This window comes from Sus scrofa, chromosome 6 (genome assembly GCF_000003025.6).
Source record: "Sus scrofa isolate TJ Tabasco breed Duroc chromosome 6, Sscrofa11.1, whole genome shotgun sequence".
NCBI lineage: Eukaryota > Metazoa > Chordata > Mammalia > Artiodactyla > Suidae > Sus > Sus scrofa.
The window spans coordinates 25,802,714-25,823,177 of record NC_010448.4 but is presented as its reverse complement, the minus strand read 5'-3'; the positions used below and the strand labels follow the sequence as shown (position 1 = coordinate 25,823,177).

At 39.8% G+C, this 20,464-nt stretch overlaps 1 protein-coding gene across 6 annotated transcripts in view; it reads left to right on the top strand.

Annotated features, from left to right (window-relative positions):
* The window catches only part of CDH11 (cadherin 11), a 151,008-nt gene that overhangs the window by 110,576 nt on the left and 19,968 nt on the right, over window positions 1–20,464 (top strand). For all 6 annotated transcript variants that reach the window (NM_001244482.1, XM_021093362.1, XM_021093365.1 and 3 more), the window contains 5 exon segments: window positions 1,750–1,937; window positions 8,623–8,876; window positions 14,968–15,104; window positions 15,800–15,933; window positions 16,168–16,285. In NM_001244482.1, the coding sequence (NP_001231411.1) occupies window positions 1,750–1,937; window positions 8,623–8,876; window positions 14,968–15,104; window positions 15,800–15,933; window positions 16,168–16,285 (831 nt within the window).

Here is a 20,464-nt window from a genome sequence, read left to right as displayed (position 1 = left end):
CATGCTCCATTATCCACATCTAAAATTGTCTGGTATGCGGGATGGAAAAGGCCATGCAGGACTGTTAGCAGGCAGCTACTGATGCCCTCACTCACACACAACCATAGAGTAAAGTTAATCGCTGCAGTGCCCATAGAAGTTTCATAGCCATGTATTTGGGGATTTGGAAAAAAAAAAAATCAACTCAGAACAGGTTTTCCTAAACCTTCATGTAACTTGTTAACTATCTACAAAGTCTCCTACCTCCCACTTGTCCTTTGTCATGGAGGGCACGCTGTGTTGATGTGGAATGGGTATGAACTGAAAGGATTCACAGCCAAATAGTTTAGATAAATTGTGGACAGAGTATTGGAACGGATAACATCCACAGCTTAAAGAGTTTGAGTAACTTGCCCAAGGCCACTTGGTTTGGAAGTGCTAGAGGCCAGGTTTCCAACACTAGCTTCTCTATGAGGTTTCTCAGAGAATATTTTTAAATTGTGATAATGCAAGTAGAGAATTTCAAATCTCACTTCTCTACTGAAAACCTTCCAGTGGCTTCCAACCAAGTTTAAAGAAAACCTGAAGTCTCTTCCACCTCCTACAACGCCCTTCGTGCACAGTTGAGCTCCGGCCCTCCGACCTGCCCTTCTCTCTTCCCAGAAGGCTCCAGGCACACTTGCCTTGCTATTCTGTATGTGTTCCAGGTGCTCCCACTTTAGGGTTTTTGACGCTTGCTATTTGCTTTGTCTCTAATTTCTATCCCCAGATAATCACAGGATTTATCCTGCTCAGTCTCTTCAGGGGAGTTCAGATGGCGTCTTCTTAGAGGTGTCTTCTCTGACCACCCTGTTCAAAATCAATCACTCATACATGCTCTTTCTCTCTCACATATTTAATGCAAGCGTTCAGAGTCACACACACACATATGCACAGTCACGCTCACACACAATCATACACTTGTGCACAGTCACACTTATACATTTTAAATACCCTCTGCCTGTCACCATCCTTTATTTTTCTCCTTCTTAGCAATGGTATCAGAGTATGCATACATTTGGGGTATTTTTTTCGCTTAAGACTGAGGGAGGAATTTTGAATACACACACGCACGTATTACTGTGTTTCCAAAGGCTAGGGCAGCCCCTGGCATACATTAAGTTCCCAATAAATATGAAACAAATCTATATGGAAAAGTCACACTATGAGAAATGTTTCCATGTGAGATAGCAGTTGACTAAATGGTGAGAAGGTGAAGGGGTCATGGAAGGGTCATGACCTTGAAGGATAAAATTTGCATTTGATTTTAAAATCAATATGGAGCTATGAAAGGCTTTTAAACAAAGAAGGGTGTTCTTTTTTTCTGGGCACCTGGCAGTGCCATACATGAGTCTTAGAATTAATTTATGGACCATCCCAAAGAAATGAAAAAAAATTTTCGGTTTTTAAATGTATAAAGAAATACATAGCTCTCCATCCATTTCTGATGGGTAATGTACCTGGGCATTGTTTTCCTTTCTCACATGTGGCAGGTGACCCCACCCTACCACCCTGGCTCCCAATATTGTTTCATCATCCTTTGTAGAAAACATTTCTTTGACAAGCAAGCCATGTGGGATCTGCCTCCCATCCATTCGCTGCTTTCATGTTTTCAATCAAGAGAAAGTTCAATTTCAACCCTTTGAGAAATTTATTGGGATTCAATGAAATCTAAAGTCTTACAGCTGCCAAATAAAAGGGAAAATAAAAATAGATGTCTTCTTCTTCTAGGCGTATACCAGATGTCTGTGTCAGAAGCAGCTGTCCCCGGAGAGGAAGTAGGAAGAGTGAAGGCTAAAGACCCAGACATTGGAGAAAATGGCTTAGTCACGTACAATATCGTTGATGGAGATGGGATGGAATTGTTTGAAATCACAACGGATTATGAAACACAAGAGGGCGTGGTGAAACTGAAAAAGGTGAGTGAGGGTGAGGAGTGGCGTGGCCTGCTTTGCCAAAGCAGCACAGCAGGAACCAGGGAGTTGAAGACTAAGAAATGAGAAGGTGGACGGCTGAGGGCTGGATCTGACTTTGTAGTTGAGCTCTGAGCTTTGGGGAGATAACAGAACTATACTCCAGACGGAGGAGGCAGAAGGGGCTGATGATGTCTGCCTGAGATTGATAGTTTTTATATGGTTTGGGAAATATAGTCAATAATAATTTAATATCTTTGGTGACAGATGACAACTAGACTTACCATTTTGAAACATATATGTTATATTGTGCACCAGGAACTAACATAGTATGGTAGGTCAATTATACTTCAAAAACAAACAAACTCATGGAAAAAGAGATCAGATTCCTGGTTACCAGACAGGGGATGGGGGAAGGAGGAAACTGGATAAAGGTAGTCAAAAGGTAAAAAGCTCCAATTATAAGATAAATAAATACTAGGAGCATAATGTACAATACAATTAATATAATTAACACAGCTGTATGTTATATGTGAAAGTTGCCAAGAGAGTAAATCCTTAGTTTTCATGAAAATAACTTCTTTTTCTTTTTCTTCTCTATCTGTATGAAATGATGAGTGTTCACTAAACCTACTGTGGTGGGTTTCATGATGTATGAAAGTCAGATCATCATGGCCTACACCTTAAACTTTATACGGTGTTCTGTGTTAATTATATCCCAATAAACTGGAAGAAAAAAAGGGGGTGGTGATACCTGCTCTGAGATTGCTGGTTAGCTTTGTATGACTTGGCACAGTTTCCCTGTGGAAAGAAATACAACTAGATAAACCTAGATTTTGGAGAAGCAGCCCTGAGCATGCATGAAGTTCCCTCTTTAGCCCTGCCAAGTTCTGAGGCTCTTCAGAACTTTTCCTGTCAGAAACATCCAAGGCCCATTACATTGCTGGGCCCTCTATGAAACTTGAACCAATATTCTGCTTGATTTTTCTCTCAAAATTGAACTTGCGAAGCAATAATCATGGTCATCCGTCATGGTCAGCTAAGTTCTTGCTAAAAATATGTCCCTGGGATTAATTCACTATAAGAGGGGTTTATTGTTTGTTCTTGTTTTGTTTTATAAAAAGTCTAACATATACTCAGTACTAAATATTGGCCACATGAAACCTGAGTCTCTTATAAACATTCATTTATTTTATATACTAAAAATCATATAAAGTAAATGATATTATCCCAGTGAGCAATGATACCTCAATTTAATTGTAAGGAGACTGGGGTTCAGATGATAATTTGACCCTGTGGTAATCACACAGCTAGCAATTCAAAGACATGGAATTCAAACTTAGCATATTCTGGAACATCTTCCCACTCAAAATGTTTTGGAAATAGCTGGACCAGAAAGGGTTTATAAAAGAGAGCCAGATTTGATTCACTTTCAGGTAAAGAAACAGTATTCTAAAACGGTTTCCCTCCCTGATTTACCACTTGAGAAATCAACACCTCTCTATCATCAAAGTATATGGAGTATTAAATCTGAATTGGATGATGGGATTACCTTGGTTTTAATCAAGCATTCATTTTCAACTTGGTTCTGTAGCATGAATATTAAGCTCCTTGGTGTGATAGAAAAGATTGGACTGGAACACTGATAAAAAATTAATTTGAAGAATCAATAAAGAGGCCAGTAGCTGGAGAGGAGGGAAGAGTGGGCTGGGGGAAGATTCCTTGAAAGAATCTTCTGGGAAGATTGAAAGAATGTTCTAGGAAGCTGGCTTTTCACTATAGGCAGAAGCTTCACTGAGTTTGGGAGTAGCATGAGGGGACCCGGAACAAAGGGGAAGTAGAGGTGATTCTGCAGTAAAAGAACATGAAAGTTGGGGTGGACTTTGGATACTTGGAAAAGCCAGCATTAGTGATGATGAGTGGTGTAGCCATGGAAGCCTAATCGCCAGACGCTAGGGGCTCAAAGTCATCCTGTCTGCTTCTCCTCTGGAAAAGTAGCTGTGTGAATAGTGTACAGCATAGAGCTGTCAACTTGCTTTGTTAATTAATATTACTACCCCTCCTGCCTGACGCTGACATATGAGCAGTGACATCAGCGATTCCTGCCTCCCATCCTTTGCTGTTCAAGTAATTGGGTAGTTGGGTATGCTAAGGTTGTCACCTGTTTTCAGTGTACTCAGGGTATAAGCACACACTGTCTCTAAAATCCTGAAACATTTAAATCACCCCATGGAACTAACACATCGCAAATGAGCTCTCTGCATATGATTAATTTGCACAGTTTCCCGCAATTTGGTATGTTTATTCCAGGCAAAGGAATGATCTTCTATAAAGCACTGACGTTTAGATTTAAAACAGAGGAAGATGTTCTCTCATTTGTAAGAGAGCATTTGCTTAAGCCTGGAGCACAGAGCTCCAGCTGTCCAGCAGGGGAAAAAAAAATGAGAGGTGAATTTCATAGAGTAAAATGATGGACCCTTATAGAAATCATTATATATGATTTAGTAATATAAAAAGATATGGAAAGATCCATGGAAATATTTTTGGCTTTTAAAAGTATTCTTTTTATGACCACACCTGTGGCATAAGAAGATTCCCAGGCCACGGGTCGAATTATAGCTGTGGCTGCAGGCCTGCACCACAGTCACAGCCACACTGGATCTGAGCCACATCTGTGACCCACACCACAACTTACAGCAACACCAGATCCTTAACTCACTGAGCAAGACCAGGGATAGAACCAGCATCCTCAGGGACATTATGTTAGGTTCTTAACCTACTTAACCACAATGGAAACTCCTAAAATGTTCTTTAATTCAGTTTTTTTTTCACTTTTTTCTTAATTCATTCACCCTTTTATTTCTACCAAGAGGTACTGAGTTATTATTTGTCAGGCAGGCTCTTTTTATGAGAGGCTAGACATCTCAAGTTGAAGAAAGAGAGTCCTGGTCATAGGGATATCACAATTAACAGGACAGTTAAATAAAAAGATAATTAAAAGAGAGCAGATTTTTCCAGCCTTAGCATTTCAGGGACAGAGAATTCTTTGTTGTAGGGGACCGTTCTGAACATTGCACAGTGTTTAGAAACATTCCTGGCCTCTCCTCACTAGATGTCAGTAAGCATACACCCTACCCTACCAGTCATGATAATAAAAAATAGCTCTAGACATTGTCTAATATCCATGGGGTAGGGTAGAGAAAAATCACTCCCCAGTGGAGAAGCGACGGTAATAAAGTCTGATAATATCTATGAATATGGGTCATGCATGACTTCTTACAGGGGGCTGTTCTGGACCTGAGTCGTCATAAATGAGTAGGAATTTACCAGATAGATAAGGAGAGGAAGGTCAGAGAAAAAGAGCTCATGAAGGACTGGTCTTGATGGAAATAGACATATTTAAGAAACTTGATTAAGTTCGGTCTTGAGGGTTTTGAGGTGGATACAGTGGGAACATCTGAAAAACTCTTATTGGAATTCAAGGGAGAAATTACAGAAATCTGAAGAAGGCAGAAGAGGTACGGGTGAAGAATTCAAGAGTTATTTAGGATGTAGAGTCATTCATTTATTGAATAGTTTAGGAAGCAATAAATATTTCTTGAATACTTTGTGACAGACACAGTAGGTGTCAGGGTTATAATGGTGCATAAGAGAGAAGCTGCCTCAAGGATATTGAAACAATCTCTGTGTGGTTAGTTGAAGAAGAACCAGTGCAAAATAAAAATGGGAATTGTTGGTGTCTTGGAAGTCATGGGGAGAAAAATCCAATCTGTTCCCTGTAATACCTTTGACCAAGTGGGACTCCCAATTATCACTGAGGGATCTCAGCACAGTTTCTGAGCTACTTACTTTCAAACAAATAAAATCCTTATAAAGCAGTGTGAGAGCAGCATTAGAAGGCATTTTAAATATTCTCTATTTTAATAAAGCCACTTTTATGCCTGATTATTTCTTTATATTCTCTGTCCATGTGTATACAGATGTGGATGTATATTGTTTAACACAGTTGTAGTCATAGGGTGATCTGATTTGTTAACTTAATGGCACGTCATAAACATTTTACATGCTGTTATATAATATACATAATCATTTTTAATGACTACATAACATCCCATCCTATTGATGGACCATTATTTCCTTAATAAAATCTCACAGTTGGATTTGGTGTTTTGTGTGTATGTTTCCCATGGTTAGATATAACCCCACTATGATATCTAACCAACATCATGCATTTTTGAATACTGTTTGTTTTGGTTTTCTGTCGAATTAATTCCTCGGGGAAGATTTTTAAAGGTGGGATTAGTAAGCTTGGGGGTATTGAGATTTTTATGGCTTATGTAGTGTGTTGCCTCATTTAGCTTTATTTCAGCCTCTCAAAATATGGATATAAATGTTCACATGGGAAACTGCCCCTTAAATCTCTTTTGGAAGGAAGCAGAGAATAAATTAGAGGCAAATGCTTAAATGTTGTCCATCCATCGGCTCTGCTTCCTGTTCCGTCATAATGTTTGGTACATGTGATCATTTAGTATAGTCATTCCTGGACACTGGGGAGGCAAAGATCATCAAAGATCAACAAGACTCAGTAGAGTCCTTTGGGATGCTCTTCACCTAGCAGGGGTGGAGGATGAAGGTCTGCAGAAGGGCAGCTAAGGGACCACACAGATCTGCCTAGGGGAGATGGGAAAGACTTCACAAGCTTAAGATGACCACCAGAAGACAATAAAATCTCACCACACTAGGGAAGGGCATTCTACACAAGGACATTTGCAAAGATTTGAGGAGCTTTTCTTGAGATTCAAAAAGGGTCAGGTTCACTTGCAGTGTGACTATACTGGCCTCAACATCAACAAGGCTTTCCAGTGGAAATGCTCTTGGTCCTTAGGCATATGCCCAAACTGAGGCCAAAACATTCTGTTCTGGGAGCATCAATAGGCTGAGAACATTTCCCCTTACTTAGTCTTAGAACTGTCATATTCCAATTTTGGATTTTTGTCTAATTTTTGAGAGATTTTTGAGATTTTGAAATATTGCAGCACTCTCATACCTTCAGCCTATAAATATCATTCCTTTCTGCTGCTCAAGTAACCCAATGAAGGACAAAGATGCTGCTGAGTTCTGGAATGATGGAGCAGCTGGGGGGCAGATTTTGCTTCAGGAAAAGGGAGTGTTCTCTGACTCTGGGGAGATGGGGGTGAGACGATGATGGTTCAGTGCATTTAACTTTCCTAAAACTGGAACCATCCTTAGTTTGGAGTTCTGTAGAATTAGGTTAGGACTAAGCCCTGTGATTATATGCCTATTCAAAATAACTGTTTACCAGGCAGATGACAACAACATGGCAGGCAGATGCTAGCTTAAAAGACCCAACTCTTTCCAAACATTTGGGAGCTCAGCTTCATCCAGAGTGCTAATTAGAAAGTTCTGTTTCCTAGGCATGAGGGCTTGTTCTCCTCTACAATTTTACTTTTCACGCTTTGCTGATTGACTCCCTGAATTTGCTCTCCTTTAGAGTTAGGGAGTGCTAATCATCAATTTCTTAAGAATTATAGCCATTCAAATGCTACTTTTTTTTTGAAGAAGCATTACTTCAACTACATAATATTTTTTCATGTCTGTGTAAAATGCATATTGTTTATAATTGTTTCCTTTTTTAAATGTTCATTTTAATTATTAAAGGTTAATACTTCTTTTTTGTGCGACTGGGCCCACAGCATGTGGAAGTACCCCAGGCAAGGGAAAGAACCCACACTGCAACAGCAAATGCAGTGACAACACAGGGTACTTAACCCACTGAGCCATACAGAAACTCTAATTGTTTTTCTTTAAATGGACTTGTACACATATGCATTCTTTTAACAAGGAATCCATCACATGTCCTATATCACTTGCCATAAATAGGAGGTAACCTAAAAAATGAATGCAATCGAAACAAAACAATGTCATTATATTCCATCTAAAAAGTTGTGTCGTAGTCTCTTAGAAGGGATATTAGGAAGCATATTAGGTATGTTAAAAGTTATCACTACGGTGAGATTCTCTTGATGTGTTTGGGAATGGAAGAAGTGGAAAAGGAGGGACATTGTGGACAATTAGGATAATGCCCTTCAAAAACCTCGCCCACCAAAATTACCCATAAACCACCTCAAGTGACCTTAATGGGCCACTGCTGGTAAGGGTTTGGAAATGCTACATGATCAGAAACTTACAAAATGATACTGTCAACATGATTAAGATAGAAGTGTGTGTGTATGGAGGGGAGCAGTCGTCTGACAAGACATTGCTTTTTTCTTTGACTGAAATTCATTGAGTTTTTTTTACTACCAATATTTTAAGTACTGTACAGAATGGGCTAACATTTATTTTTGTAATGTTTTAAGTCCTTCCCTTAAGTCATTTTAGTGACTGATTTGGGCAGCCTTAGTGTGTTCTATGGGAGGAGGTTCATTTTTGATGATGTGGTCCTTATGTGTCTGTTGTGCTCCTAAAATTACCCATTAAGCACATTCTAAGTTTCAGCAATTGATTTGTCCGATTTTCTAACCAAATGGCTCAGGTAATTGGATATTGAATAGACACTGATTTTCTCTCTTTGAGGAACTAGTCACACTGCCCTATAAAACAATCAGGTCTTTCTTTTCCATTATTCTTTCAAGGAATTGGTTGTCAATCTTTTCTGCCTTCTTGCCAGCCTGTAGATTTTGAAACCAAAAGAGCATACAGCTTGAAAGTAGAGGCAGCCAACGTGCACATCGACCCGAAGTTCATCAGCAATGGGCCTTTCAAGGACACTGTGACGGTCAAGATCGCAGTAGAAGATGCTGATGAGCCCCCCATGTTCTTGGCCCCAAGCTATATCCATGAAGTCCAAGAAAATGCAGCCGCTGGCACTGTGGTGGGGAGAGTGCATGCCAAAGACCCTGATGCTGCCAACAGCCCAATAAGGTACAGAGAGATTTATTTTAAAAGCCTGACTGTGGAATTTTAGAAGTAAGAGGTTTTAGGAAAACCCTACAGGAACTATGTCCTTCAGTCTCAAAAAGGGTCCAAGATATCATTCAATGTAAACAAGATGAATACTTAGAAGACATGAGTTCTGCTCCACCTTTGTACCTAGGCTTGTTCAAGCTCCATCATTTATTTCTCTTTGGAGCAGACTTCTGGTGTATACTAGGTCATGTAACCCTTAACTTGGCTCTGTCTCAGAGAACTGTGGTGAAGAATAAATAAAGACTAATTATAATTTACTGAACTCCTTCCTATGCTACAGTTACTCTACTGGGGGTGTTAGATATATAATCTGGTTTATCCCCTCAACTTTATTTTCTAGGAATTATCGTCCCTTAAATTGAGAGGAAATTGGGGCTCTGCAGGGCAAAGTGACTTAACCAAAGAGGCACAGACAGTGAACAGGAGACTGAGAAAGTAAGCTCTGTCTATCTAACGGCTGCTGAGCACTTTGAAAAGATAACAAAGTACCCCTCAAATTAAGGGTACTTTTATTACTATGAACACAGTTGTGTGACTTAGAAGAAGAGAAAGCTAGAAAAGCAACATAGAACCTGCCTCTCCCTCCTCCTCAGCCAGACTGCTGAGGTCGATGATGAAGATGAGAAAGAGGCTGGGAAGGAGGCTTGAGTGGTAGATTCAAGGCATTCCTATAGAGGGCAGAAATGTAAAGACGCCTGAAATCTGCCCTGGACTGGATTCTTGTAGGTGTTTATTTCTCCATGCCCACTCCCCTAATTCCTTTCTTGCCTAGATTCCTTCCTCTGCTCCCAGTCTCCCACCTTTCTTCCCATCATCCTGCAGCCAGAATGATTGTTAATGCACATCCAGCATCACAGCGTACTTCAGCTAAAGGGCAGCAACAACAAATAAATCACTGATAGACTGATTCCCATTGTCCCCCACTCCAAAACAATCTCAATTCTCTTACTTGGCTTATGGCTTTTCTTCGGGCCTCTCCCCCCCAATTCCTGCTGTGTCTTGCTGGTCTCTACAGCTTTCTGTCTTACTCTCCCTTCTCTCTAGATCTCAGATGCAGCTCAACTGTGCTACTTGTCCTCTCTTAATTCCTCCTGTGTTCTTCCTCCTGGCTGAAGCTCTCTCCCTTTTCTTTCCAACTTACTACACAGCACTCATTTTTTACACCTCCACTTAGGTGTCACCTGCTCTAGGAATTCTTCCAGAACACCCTAAGATGGACTGGATGCAGCTTCTACAGCACAGCTCTTGCTACACCACATCACAGTGACACCTTGCATTGTGTATTGTCCTAGACACACTCCCAGAGGGCCAGGGACATGTCTACTGGGTCAGGGGTTGATAAGCTATGGCCCACAGAACAAATCCTGCCTCCATCTGCAATTGGAGGAACTTCCATACTACTTTCATAACAGCTATATCTTGAAAAGATCTCTGTACTCTTGTGTGCACTGCAGCTTTATTCACAAAAGCCAGGACATGGAAGCAATCTTAAGTGTCCATCGACAGATGAATGGATAAAGAAATTGTGAGATAAATATATATGTATAATGGAATATTATTTAGCTTGGAAAAAGAAGAGTCTGCCGTTAGTGTGATAACACGAGTGAATTTGGAGATGCTATGCTAAATGAAATAAGCCAGACTCAGAAAAAAATATGTCTTATCACTCATATGTGGAATCTAAAGATATCAAACTGATAGAAACAGAGTAAGATGGTGGTTGCCAGGGGCTAGGGAGTGGGGAAAAAGGGAAGATATTGGTCAGTATGGAAACTATAGTTAATAATAATGTATAATGTATCACAGATTCGAAATTTACTCAAAGTAGATCTTAAGTGTTCTCATCCTCCCACACGAAATGGTCACTATGCAAGGTGATGAATACGTTAATTGTCTTGATCACGGTAGTCACTCAACATGCTATATGTACATTAAAATATCACATTGCGTAACATTAAGTATAAAAATATTTTTGTCAATCATACCTCAGTAAAGCTGGGAAGAAGACTAAATAGATCTGAGAATGAAAAAAATCTCCATGGACAATGGAGTTTTTCAATTTATACCAAAGAAAATGCTGACAAGGCAGAAGCAAGTCCCAAAAGTAAATGTTGTTCGGTTGCCTTTAAGTCACTGAACGTTGCCCCTTTTGGGAGAAGGAAGATAATTACCCTTTGCATCTTCTTGGCTCCAGGCAACCCTGCACTAAATTATTTAAATTTAATCCTCAAACACTCTTGAGGCTGTGATCCCTTTAGGACCCAACAGATTTGATCCTTGGAGGCTCAAATGGCTGACGTGATTTACCCAAAGTCACGTGGCCAGTCATTATCAGAGACTGGATTTTAGTCCAAATCTGCCTTGAGTACATTTTGAGTGTTTTACTCTAGCCAGGCAGCCACTAATGGAAAGATTTCCTGGGAAAGTTTGAGTACTATGTTCTCTGCATCCAAGAAGATACATTACATAACTGAGAGGCTTGGTAACACCTTTAAACGACTCAAAAATGTTCATGGTCTGAATTTTAAAAGAGTTAGCTTTGGCCTAGAATATCGAGGTGCATTAGCAGCTTTTTAGAAGAGTGGTGACGTAAAAACACATGGAACAACTGCTCATTTCCTCAGCACCTCATTATCTCCAAGGATCCACATCTGTGATTGGTTATTTGGGTCATGTTTTCAATGGAAGCTATTCTGTGCATGGAGGCATTTTTCATGGCTATAATTATCCAAAGATGCTCAGTTCTGCTCTTGAACTAACCCCCCTCACCCACTCAGGTCCCTGTTCTTAGAATTGCCAAACAATTCATAGAAGGACATTCGAAGCTTTTCCTAGCCAGACTACTTATGTTCCTGAGTACCTATCTTCACCTTTAAGGGGATTTATGTCCTTGCACATATGAATAGGGCCATATAGTGTCACTCAAACTCTTAGCTGCTTGGAAACGTTTGCAGCTCTTTCTTCTCAGAATCTCCAGCATTAGACGTACTTTCATTCACCGTTTGCCTTCCTGATATAGTCTTTTCTCCCAACTTCCTTGGGAACCCCTTCATGCCCCAGACATACTTCACTCAGACATGTCTTCACTAGTCTTCAGTCCTAGTCCAGGCACTGGGGGCTCCCTGAGACTCAGCTTTTGGACTTCGAACTTTCTCTCTCTTTCTCTGTCCTTTTATCTATAGAGTTTCCATCTATGCTACTGATTGGATTGAGTTAAATCTGTAGATTTTCTGTGTCTGGGCTGATCCTTCTCCCAGATTTTTTTTTTTTTTTTTGCTTTTTAGGGCTGCACCTGTGGCATATGGATGGTCCCAGGCTAGGGGTCAAATTGGAGCTACAGCTGCCAGCCTACACTACAGCTCACGACAACGCCAGATCCTTAACCCACTGAGTGAGGCCAGGGATCTAACCCATGTCCTCATGGATGCTAGTCAGATTGTTTCCACTGCGCCACAATGGAAATTCCCTCTCTGATTCTAATTCTGTACTTACTCTGCTGTCTGCTGTGCCTTTTTACAAGCCACTTGCTTTTTCCTTTACTGTTCATTCATTAAAAATATATTTTTGAGCCCATCCTTTTCTTAACCTACTTAAAAAAAAAAAAAAAGACTGAGTCTACCCCTGACTCTAAAACCTATGATGAAGTAGAATTTTTGCTCTCATGGCATGGCAGCATATTCCCAATGGGATTTCAGCCTCTCCTTCCTGCTAAGTTGACTTTGTATCTCCCAGTATCTCCCTCCGTGTAACACTCAGGCTAGAAACACTAGGACTCTCACAGCCTCCCACAGATCTCGGAATATCAACCAAGTCCTACTGTCCTCTCTTTACCACAGAGACTTCTACTCCCTCTGTCACTCCTATGCCTAACTCTCCTATCACCTCATTCCTGAAAAGCCCCATCAACTCTCTTTCCTCCCCCCTCTCTGGTTCAGACCACCCTGCCCACCTATCGTATTCATCACCCTGAGAGTCTGATTCAGTTTCTTTGCTCGTCTCAGCAAAAGCCTTTCATGATTTCTCACTGGCTAGAGGATGAAGGTCACACTCTTCAGACTGACATTTGAGAGTGTCTATGATCTATCCACAGAGTGTAATAGCAGCAGCAACAACAAAATCATAGCAGCTATATTTGTTGTTCTGTTTACTATGTGTGAGGCACTAGGTTATGCATTGTCAATGTCTATTATTTCATGTAATTCTTACTGATAACCTAAGAGGTACTATTAATATTCCAGTTTAAATGGTAAGTAAGCTGAGATTCAGAGACCTGAAGTGGCTTTTTCCAGAATCACTCTGCTTTCATGTAGTAGAACATGGACTTTTATCTAGGAATTGACAAAACCAAAATCCAAGTGAAGCGCTTCTAGGGAATAATGCTTTACCAATGATCTTTCTCTCTGTGAGTGTGTCTGTCATGTCAACTAGATAGTAAACTCCCTAGTGGCAGGGATAAAATATTCTATTTTTTTTTTCTTTCTTTTCACATAGAGCTTTGCTGAGGACTCAGTCACTGAGCCTCTGGTGACATTTATGAGGTGTGTGATGGTTTCACTTCTGTTTCCTCACTGGGGAAAGAGACTCATCATTCCATTCCCATAGGGAGCTGTGAAATCAACGATGTCCTGGATGAGCTTATGTTTTCTGTACTGTGAAATGTGCTGCTTCATAACCATTTCCTTTTTCTTATTATCTAGAAACCACATGATCTAGGATTGGAAGATCCCAGTTCTCCTATTGGCCCCCCCAGAAACCAGATAATAGACCATTTGCAAATCCCATCATTTATAAATTGAAAAGATGAAACTCTGTGACAGCCATGGTCTTTGCTACCTCTAATACTCTTTGGTTTCATGGCCCTCAATGAATGCCTTCAGACATATGTACAGTGGGACCTCTGAATCCAGGGGTTCTGCATTGGTGGGTTCCACACTGATGGATTCAATGAAATATAGGTCCAAAATGTTTGAAAAAAGAAATTCCAGCAAGTTTCAAAAAACAAAACTTGAATTTGCTGCATACTAGCAACAATTTACATAGCATTTACATTGTATTGAGTATTATAGAAGTCTAGGGATGACTTGGAGTGTCCAGGAGGATATGTTTAAGTTACATGCAAATATTATGCCATTTTATAAAAGAGGCTTGAATATCTGTGGATTTGGGTATCCATGGATTCCATCCCCATGGATGCCAAGAAATAACTGTCAACATTTATTAAGGAGCAGTCTCCAGTACTTTATCCTGGGCAAGTTATTTCACCTTATTAAACCTTAATAAAGACTACTCCTATTGACTCATCTTCTTACCTTGCCCCCTAATATTCTGGAAATTATTTCGTCTTTTCTTAGAAACAAGCAAATTTCCTAGTGGACGAGAGTGGCTAAAACTTTCTTACTATGTTGTAAACTCAGCCTAGGGTCATTAAAGTCTGGGGAGAATGCTCTACAAATGAAGAGCCAAGCCTGCTTTGCATATCTCACCAAAAATTTCAGAACCAAGCTACATGAGAACCCCTACAACCAAATAAACTGAATAAATTTACTCAAAAGTTAGCATTTTCCTTTAAGTAAGGAGAAAACTGATTTTTTTAGGACTGTAAATGATCTTTGATGATAAATTTAGGTAAACTTAAGACTATTTAATATTTCATATGCAAAAATATGGCAAAGGTTCCATACATTCGTGACTTTCTGAGTAGTTTGGGAGCAAGGCAAACCCACTTCTCAAATGCAGGTTCATAAATATTCAGATGGTGGGTGATTGTAGTAAATAGGGAGAAATATGCAACATGTTATTCCATTTCTCAATCAAATATGCTAAACATCTCTTTCATTCATTGTCCTGAATAAAGAATTCCAATGTGGCAAAATGATTTCTATAAAAGATTCATGTACGAAGTTTGAAAAGTAAATTTGATTAAAAAGAAAATCTTGCTCAAGCAATTCATTTAAAAGGTTGCTTTAAATATAGCATGGAGGAAATATTCAAATATTAAGCTGCTTGGGATGTCTAGGTCTAATTGCCTCATTTGCATTCTGCTTAGGTATTCAATCGATCGTCACACTGACCTGGACAGGTTTTTCACTATTAATCCAGAGGATGGTTTTATTAAAACAACAAAACCTTTGGATAGAGAAGAAACTGCCTGGCTCAACATAACAGTTTTTGCAGCAGAAATCCGTAAGTATTCTCCTAAGAGTTTTGCTTCTACTTTACCAAATATTATTACTTCAGACCCTGGGTATTCTGGAAAATGACAGACAGCTGAGATAGAACGCATTTTTTTTTTTTTTTTTTTTTTTTTAGTTTTAAGCATATTTTCCAATCTTTAAAATTTATTTTTGGCCCTCCCTCTAGAAAGACATATAAGCAAATAGAGATGTTTTCATTTTCGTTGGCAGTCCTGGGTACAAACTTGGCACATGAGCTGATATCCGTCGCAGCTTGTAACTTAGCCATCACTGAAGATTCCCCACTTTATCCTGTTAGTCAGTTTTGTTTCAGTCCAGAGCAGCAGAATCCTTAGATCCTTAGGTTCTTGTTTACCTGCAGACCAGTTGTTCTCGAACGTGATCATGCGTGGCTTATCATGAAGGGCTTGTTGTAACAAAGATTTCTAGATCCCACCCTGTGAGCCTCTAACTCAGGACTCGGGTGGGACCTGAAAATTTTTATTTCCAACAAATTCCCAAATTCTAGGATGCTCCTCTGGGGACCCTGCTTTGAGAACTGCTGTTATAGACTACAATCTGCCAACAGTGTCTTTCCCTACCGGGCCTAAATGAGTCGCTAGAACGTACTAGTTCCCAAGAGCAACCCTGGACCAACATGGCTTCCTCCTCTGCACGTTTACTGTCTGAACTCTCTCCTTTCAGACAACCGGCATCAGGAAGCCAAAGTTCCCGTGGCCATTAGGGTCCTTGATGTTAACGACAATGCTCCCAAGTTTGCTGCCCCTTATGAAGGCTTCATCTGTGAGAGTGATCAGACCAAGCCTCTTTCTAACCAGGTAACACTGCTTTCCCCTGCCCTATCTGTGAGCTAGGCATTTGGAACCAGATTTTGGTTTTAAGAGCATCACCTGGAGATAACTCCCACTGCCCGAGAATGCTTCAGAGCCCTGGTTCAGCTCTGGAGCTATGTTCTCTAATTAAAACCAGGTTTCTTAGCCAGCCAGGAATTTTTGAATAAATGATGTGCCAATGTCAGCATGATTTATTTATGAGCCACCTTTCTCTTTCAGCCAATTGTTACAATTAGTGCAGATGACAAGGATGACACAGCCAATGGACCAAGATTTATCTTCAGTCTACCCCCTGAAATCATTCACAATCCAAATTTCACAGTCAGAGACAACAGAGGTTTGTACCAAGGTTCCTGTGCATTCAGAGAAGTAGAAATGGAAAATAAATGGCTTTTATATTGCAGAGCACAAGTATTTCCCCTCATCTTAATAATGCCTTTTGGTTGAAGAAGAAACAAGAAATAATAATGCCACCTTTATTTTGAGATGTGGGCTCATTTGGTGCATATGAATAAGTGAGTCTAATTTTATTTTACTTATTTTTATTGGCTTTGATATTCATGAAGCAGTGGGAAAACCAAGTGGGGAAGCTTACAGGGTCAATATGCAAACAAATTCATTTATCTTTTTTTAAGAGGTTGATAAACCCTTGAGGGTGAAGCATGGCTTTATGAATATTGATATCAAGGAAAGCATTAAAAGAGATTAGTTCAACTTTGCAAGGCAATGTAAATTTTCAGCTGGTCTTCCCTTCCCAGCATAGTTATAAAGAAAAGTAGTTGGGTCCAAAGCTTGATATCTAAAGGTAGTTATAAAATTATTGCCTGAAGGGGATGGATAAATTGTTTAACCACTGTAAACAGGGCAAAATTTGACGTGATTTCTACTTCTCGTTTCACTCGTCAAAGAGGTTCTAGACCTGCAAATTATTTGAAGTGGTTGTTTTTGTTGTTGTTGTTGTATAGGACCAAAGGGAGGCAGTTCCTTGATAAAGCTGGTAGCAGAGCCAAGATCAAAAAATAAGTTTCTCAACTCCTGGCCAGACTATTTTGACCTGCACCTGTTCCTATAAGCCTATGACAATGCAAGTCTGCAAAAGTAGGAAGGCAAATGCCATGATTTGACATTAGAATAAAAGGTGGTCATTCTGAACATATATTTTCATTAGACACGTGCTAGCTATATACAGGGTTATAGAGATACTGCTTTTTCAGTGGGTGACTGAGATCAGGCTTACAGGATCTTATATTAATCTAATAAGTAATATTATTTTCCCTATTACCCTTTTTAGTGTTATCAGAATCACAAATGCCAGTAACTCTGTTCCAAACACCATGCCAAGATCCTTCCCATATGATCTATCCCTTTAATTCTCTCAACAGCATCATAGGTAATGCTTTTATTCATGCTCCCTTTTGAAGATGAAGAAATAAGGCACAGACCATTAAGTAACTTATTTAAAGTCAATCAGTCACATAAGAGTGAGGCCTAGATTTTACAGCCAGGTACTCAGAGGCTAGATGTTACAGCCTAAACCACTGTGCCCCACTGGGTAAATTATTAAAGCAGAAGAGTGTTTCCCATGGTCCTTGGACTTGGGGGGGTGGGGTATGATCTAACATGTTTATGATTATTTCTTGCACTGACTTGAGCGTTTCACTATGATTCTTATAATTCAAGCCCATACCAAGTCTGTGAGATAAAATGCCCAAGGCTCTATGAAGCCCCACCAGTGCCTTGCTTTCTGCGGTGGACGTGCTCTTGAGTGCCTGCCAGTGGAGGGAGTTGTATGGAGAGACATGTTTTAAAGGAAACCACCAGACTACCCTGTGATTCACCTCGCAAATGATTCCTATCAAAAACAGAGATGTAACTGGGAGCTCTTTGATTTTCTGTCATCTAAGACTTTTCTTTTACCTCTGGCTTTGGTTGATGTACATGTGTGAGCACCTTAAACCCCTTAAAGAGATAATCCTGCAAAGGCGGGGATGGATGACTAGTTCTCAATGAGAAGCATGTGCACCATTGGTAGAACACAGGTGTCATAGAGGAATTTCCTTTTGTAAAGGTAGATATCTCCAAAACAGGGAGACGCTGGTATGTTATAGACATTTAATAAAGATTTACCAAGCTGAATTGTACAAGGTGGCATAAGTAGTATTCTCATGATACTTTCTAAGATAATGTATCTTTGAGTTCATGAGAATTCTTGCCTCTATTCTTGGAATTTTCTATTTATTTATTTATTTAATCTTTTTAGGGCTGTACCTGAGGCATACGGAAATTCCCAGGCTAGGGGTCAAATCAGCTGTAGCTGCCAGCCCACACCACAGCCACAGCAACATCACATAGAGCCGCATCTGCAACCCACATGGAAATGCAGGATCCGGCTCATGGAAAATGCCGGATCCTTAATCCACGGAGTGAGGCCAGGGATTGAACCCGTGTTCTCATGGATACTACTCAGGTTTGTTACCACTGGACCAAGATGGGAATTCCTTGGAATTTTCTTAATTCCCAGATTGTTTTTTGATCCCACCCTGGGTTGACAGACTGCTGCAGTGTTTTAGCTTGAGCTTTTGTATGATGAAGAACATATTTAAAAGAATTCAGCATTGCAGTTTCCATCATGACTCAGCAGTAATAAATCTGACTAGTATCTATGAGGACACGGGTTCAATCCCTGGCCTCGCTCAGTGGGTTAAGGATCCCGTTTTGCCATGAGCTGTGGTGTAGGCTGCAGAGGTGTCTCAGATCCTGCGTTGCTGTGGCTGTGGTGTTAGGCCATCAGCAACAGCTCCAATTCGACCTCTAGCCTGGGAACTTCCACATGCCATGGGTGCAGCCCTAAAAAGACCAAAAAAAAAAAAAAATTTCAGTATGCACTTAGTTCTATCAATAGTGAGATGATGTACAGGGTTGTCCAGAAAACTGGCATTCTCACATGCCTCCTCTGCTGCCACCTCTTTTTATTATCTGTTTCCTCAAATATGTGTGGTCCAGCCTTTATCTGTGTGTTCATATAATCCCTGATTTACACGTGAGGTCTAACTCCTAGATATATTCCTGGCAACGTTCCTGTTTATTGGTGGATACTTCTCAAAACAGCTGGTGTTTCTAGGCTTTTCATGCTGTGCTAGCTTCTCCTGTCACTAGCCTTGTCTTCTCTTTATGTATGCAGTAATATTTAGTTGTCGTTAACCTTCCGAAGACATTGTATTAAGACTTATTTTTCTCTAGGGAGTTATAAATATTTCACTTTGTCACAACACTTCAGGGACACCATCTATATTTTCAAGGAGACTCTACTGCCATGGACAAGCCAACCTACTGCACAATCTGTCTCCCCTGCCCTTTCCTATAAGAAACTCATCCTATGTGAAACTACCATTTTTGCAGAGAATTGCTACTTTTTAAGAAAAATGACTTTATTAACTATGGCAAACAGTTAGTGAAAACTCCCGTGTTGAGAGCTATTACAAAACCTTAAAGCAAACACAGTCTATAATTATCATTTAATAGAGTTTCTTTCTACCAGCTCCTAAAAGTAATTACATATTGAAGTAATCCGAAAAGAGTAATCACATTCCACATCCTATTAATAGCCTACTGAGTTACCAAATTTCCCGGCTGCGACTGTTTTCCATAGAAAACATGAGATAATGGTTTATAGCATGCTGAGTAAAAAGCATAAGATTTCTCTGTCCTTGAGTGTTTACTTCCATTATGCCACGTAAATAATCAGGATTGAGTTTGCCTAATCTCGGCATAAGCATCCGGCCTCTTTAAAAATATAAGAGGGGAAGCCATCTTAATACACACAAGGCTTTTATTTCATTTTATCTTCCTCCATTCTATATCCTGAGCTTCAAAGATAACTCAGCAGGCAGCGGGAAAATGGAACACTGGATAACTCTTCAACATCTGAGTCCATCTTGGACTATTAATATTGAGAGTGGTGCTCTTTGGGGAGATGAAGAGGAAGAGCTGATCCCCCAGGTCTTGAGATGCATTTACTTTGAAAATATCAGACTTACGGCATCTTTAAAAAATACAAAGAACATATAATGAAAAAGGAAAGCACAAAGGAAAAAAAAAAAAAACAGTGAGAATAGCCTCCTTCATTTATCTATCTCTTCATTGGTTTATAAAACCTCCTCATGGCCACCGTTTCACTTGATTCCTAAAGAGTGCCATGGCGTAGGCATGTTGGATGTTTTTATCCCTATTTCCTAGATGAGGAAGGGATATGAAACATCAGATGCTTCAGAGATTTGCCCAAGGTCATTCTACCAATAAATGAAATTGAACTAAAAAGTTTAGAGTGTTTGAAGGGGTCTCTCTGGTGTATGTAACATATTACATATTTAAGAATATAGAGTTTGTGTCTTTTTCTGATTAATTCTTCTAAAAAACTGTTTACTCCGTAATCAAATAACGACAATTTTCAGAGGAGAAAAAAAAAATCTAAAATTCAATTTAATTCAATTCAACAATCTAGGAGTTCCCATTGTGG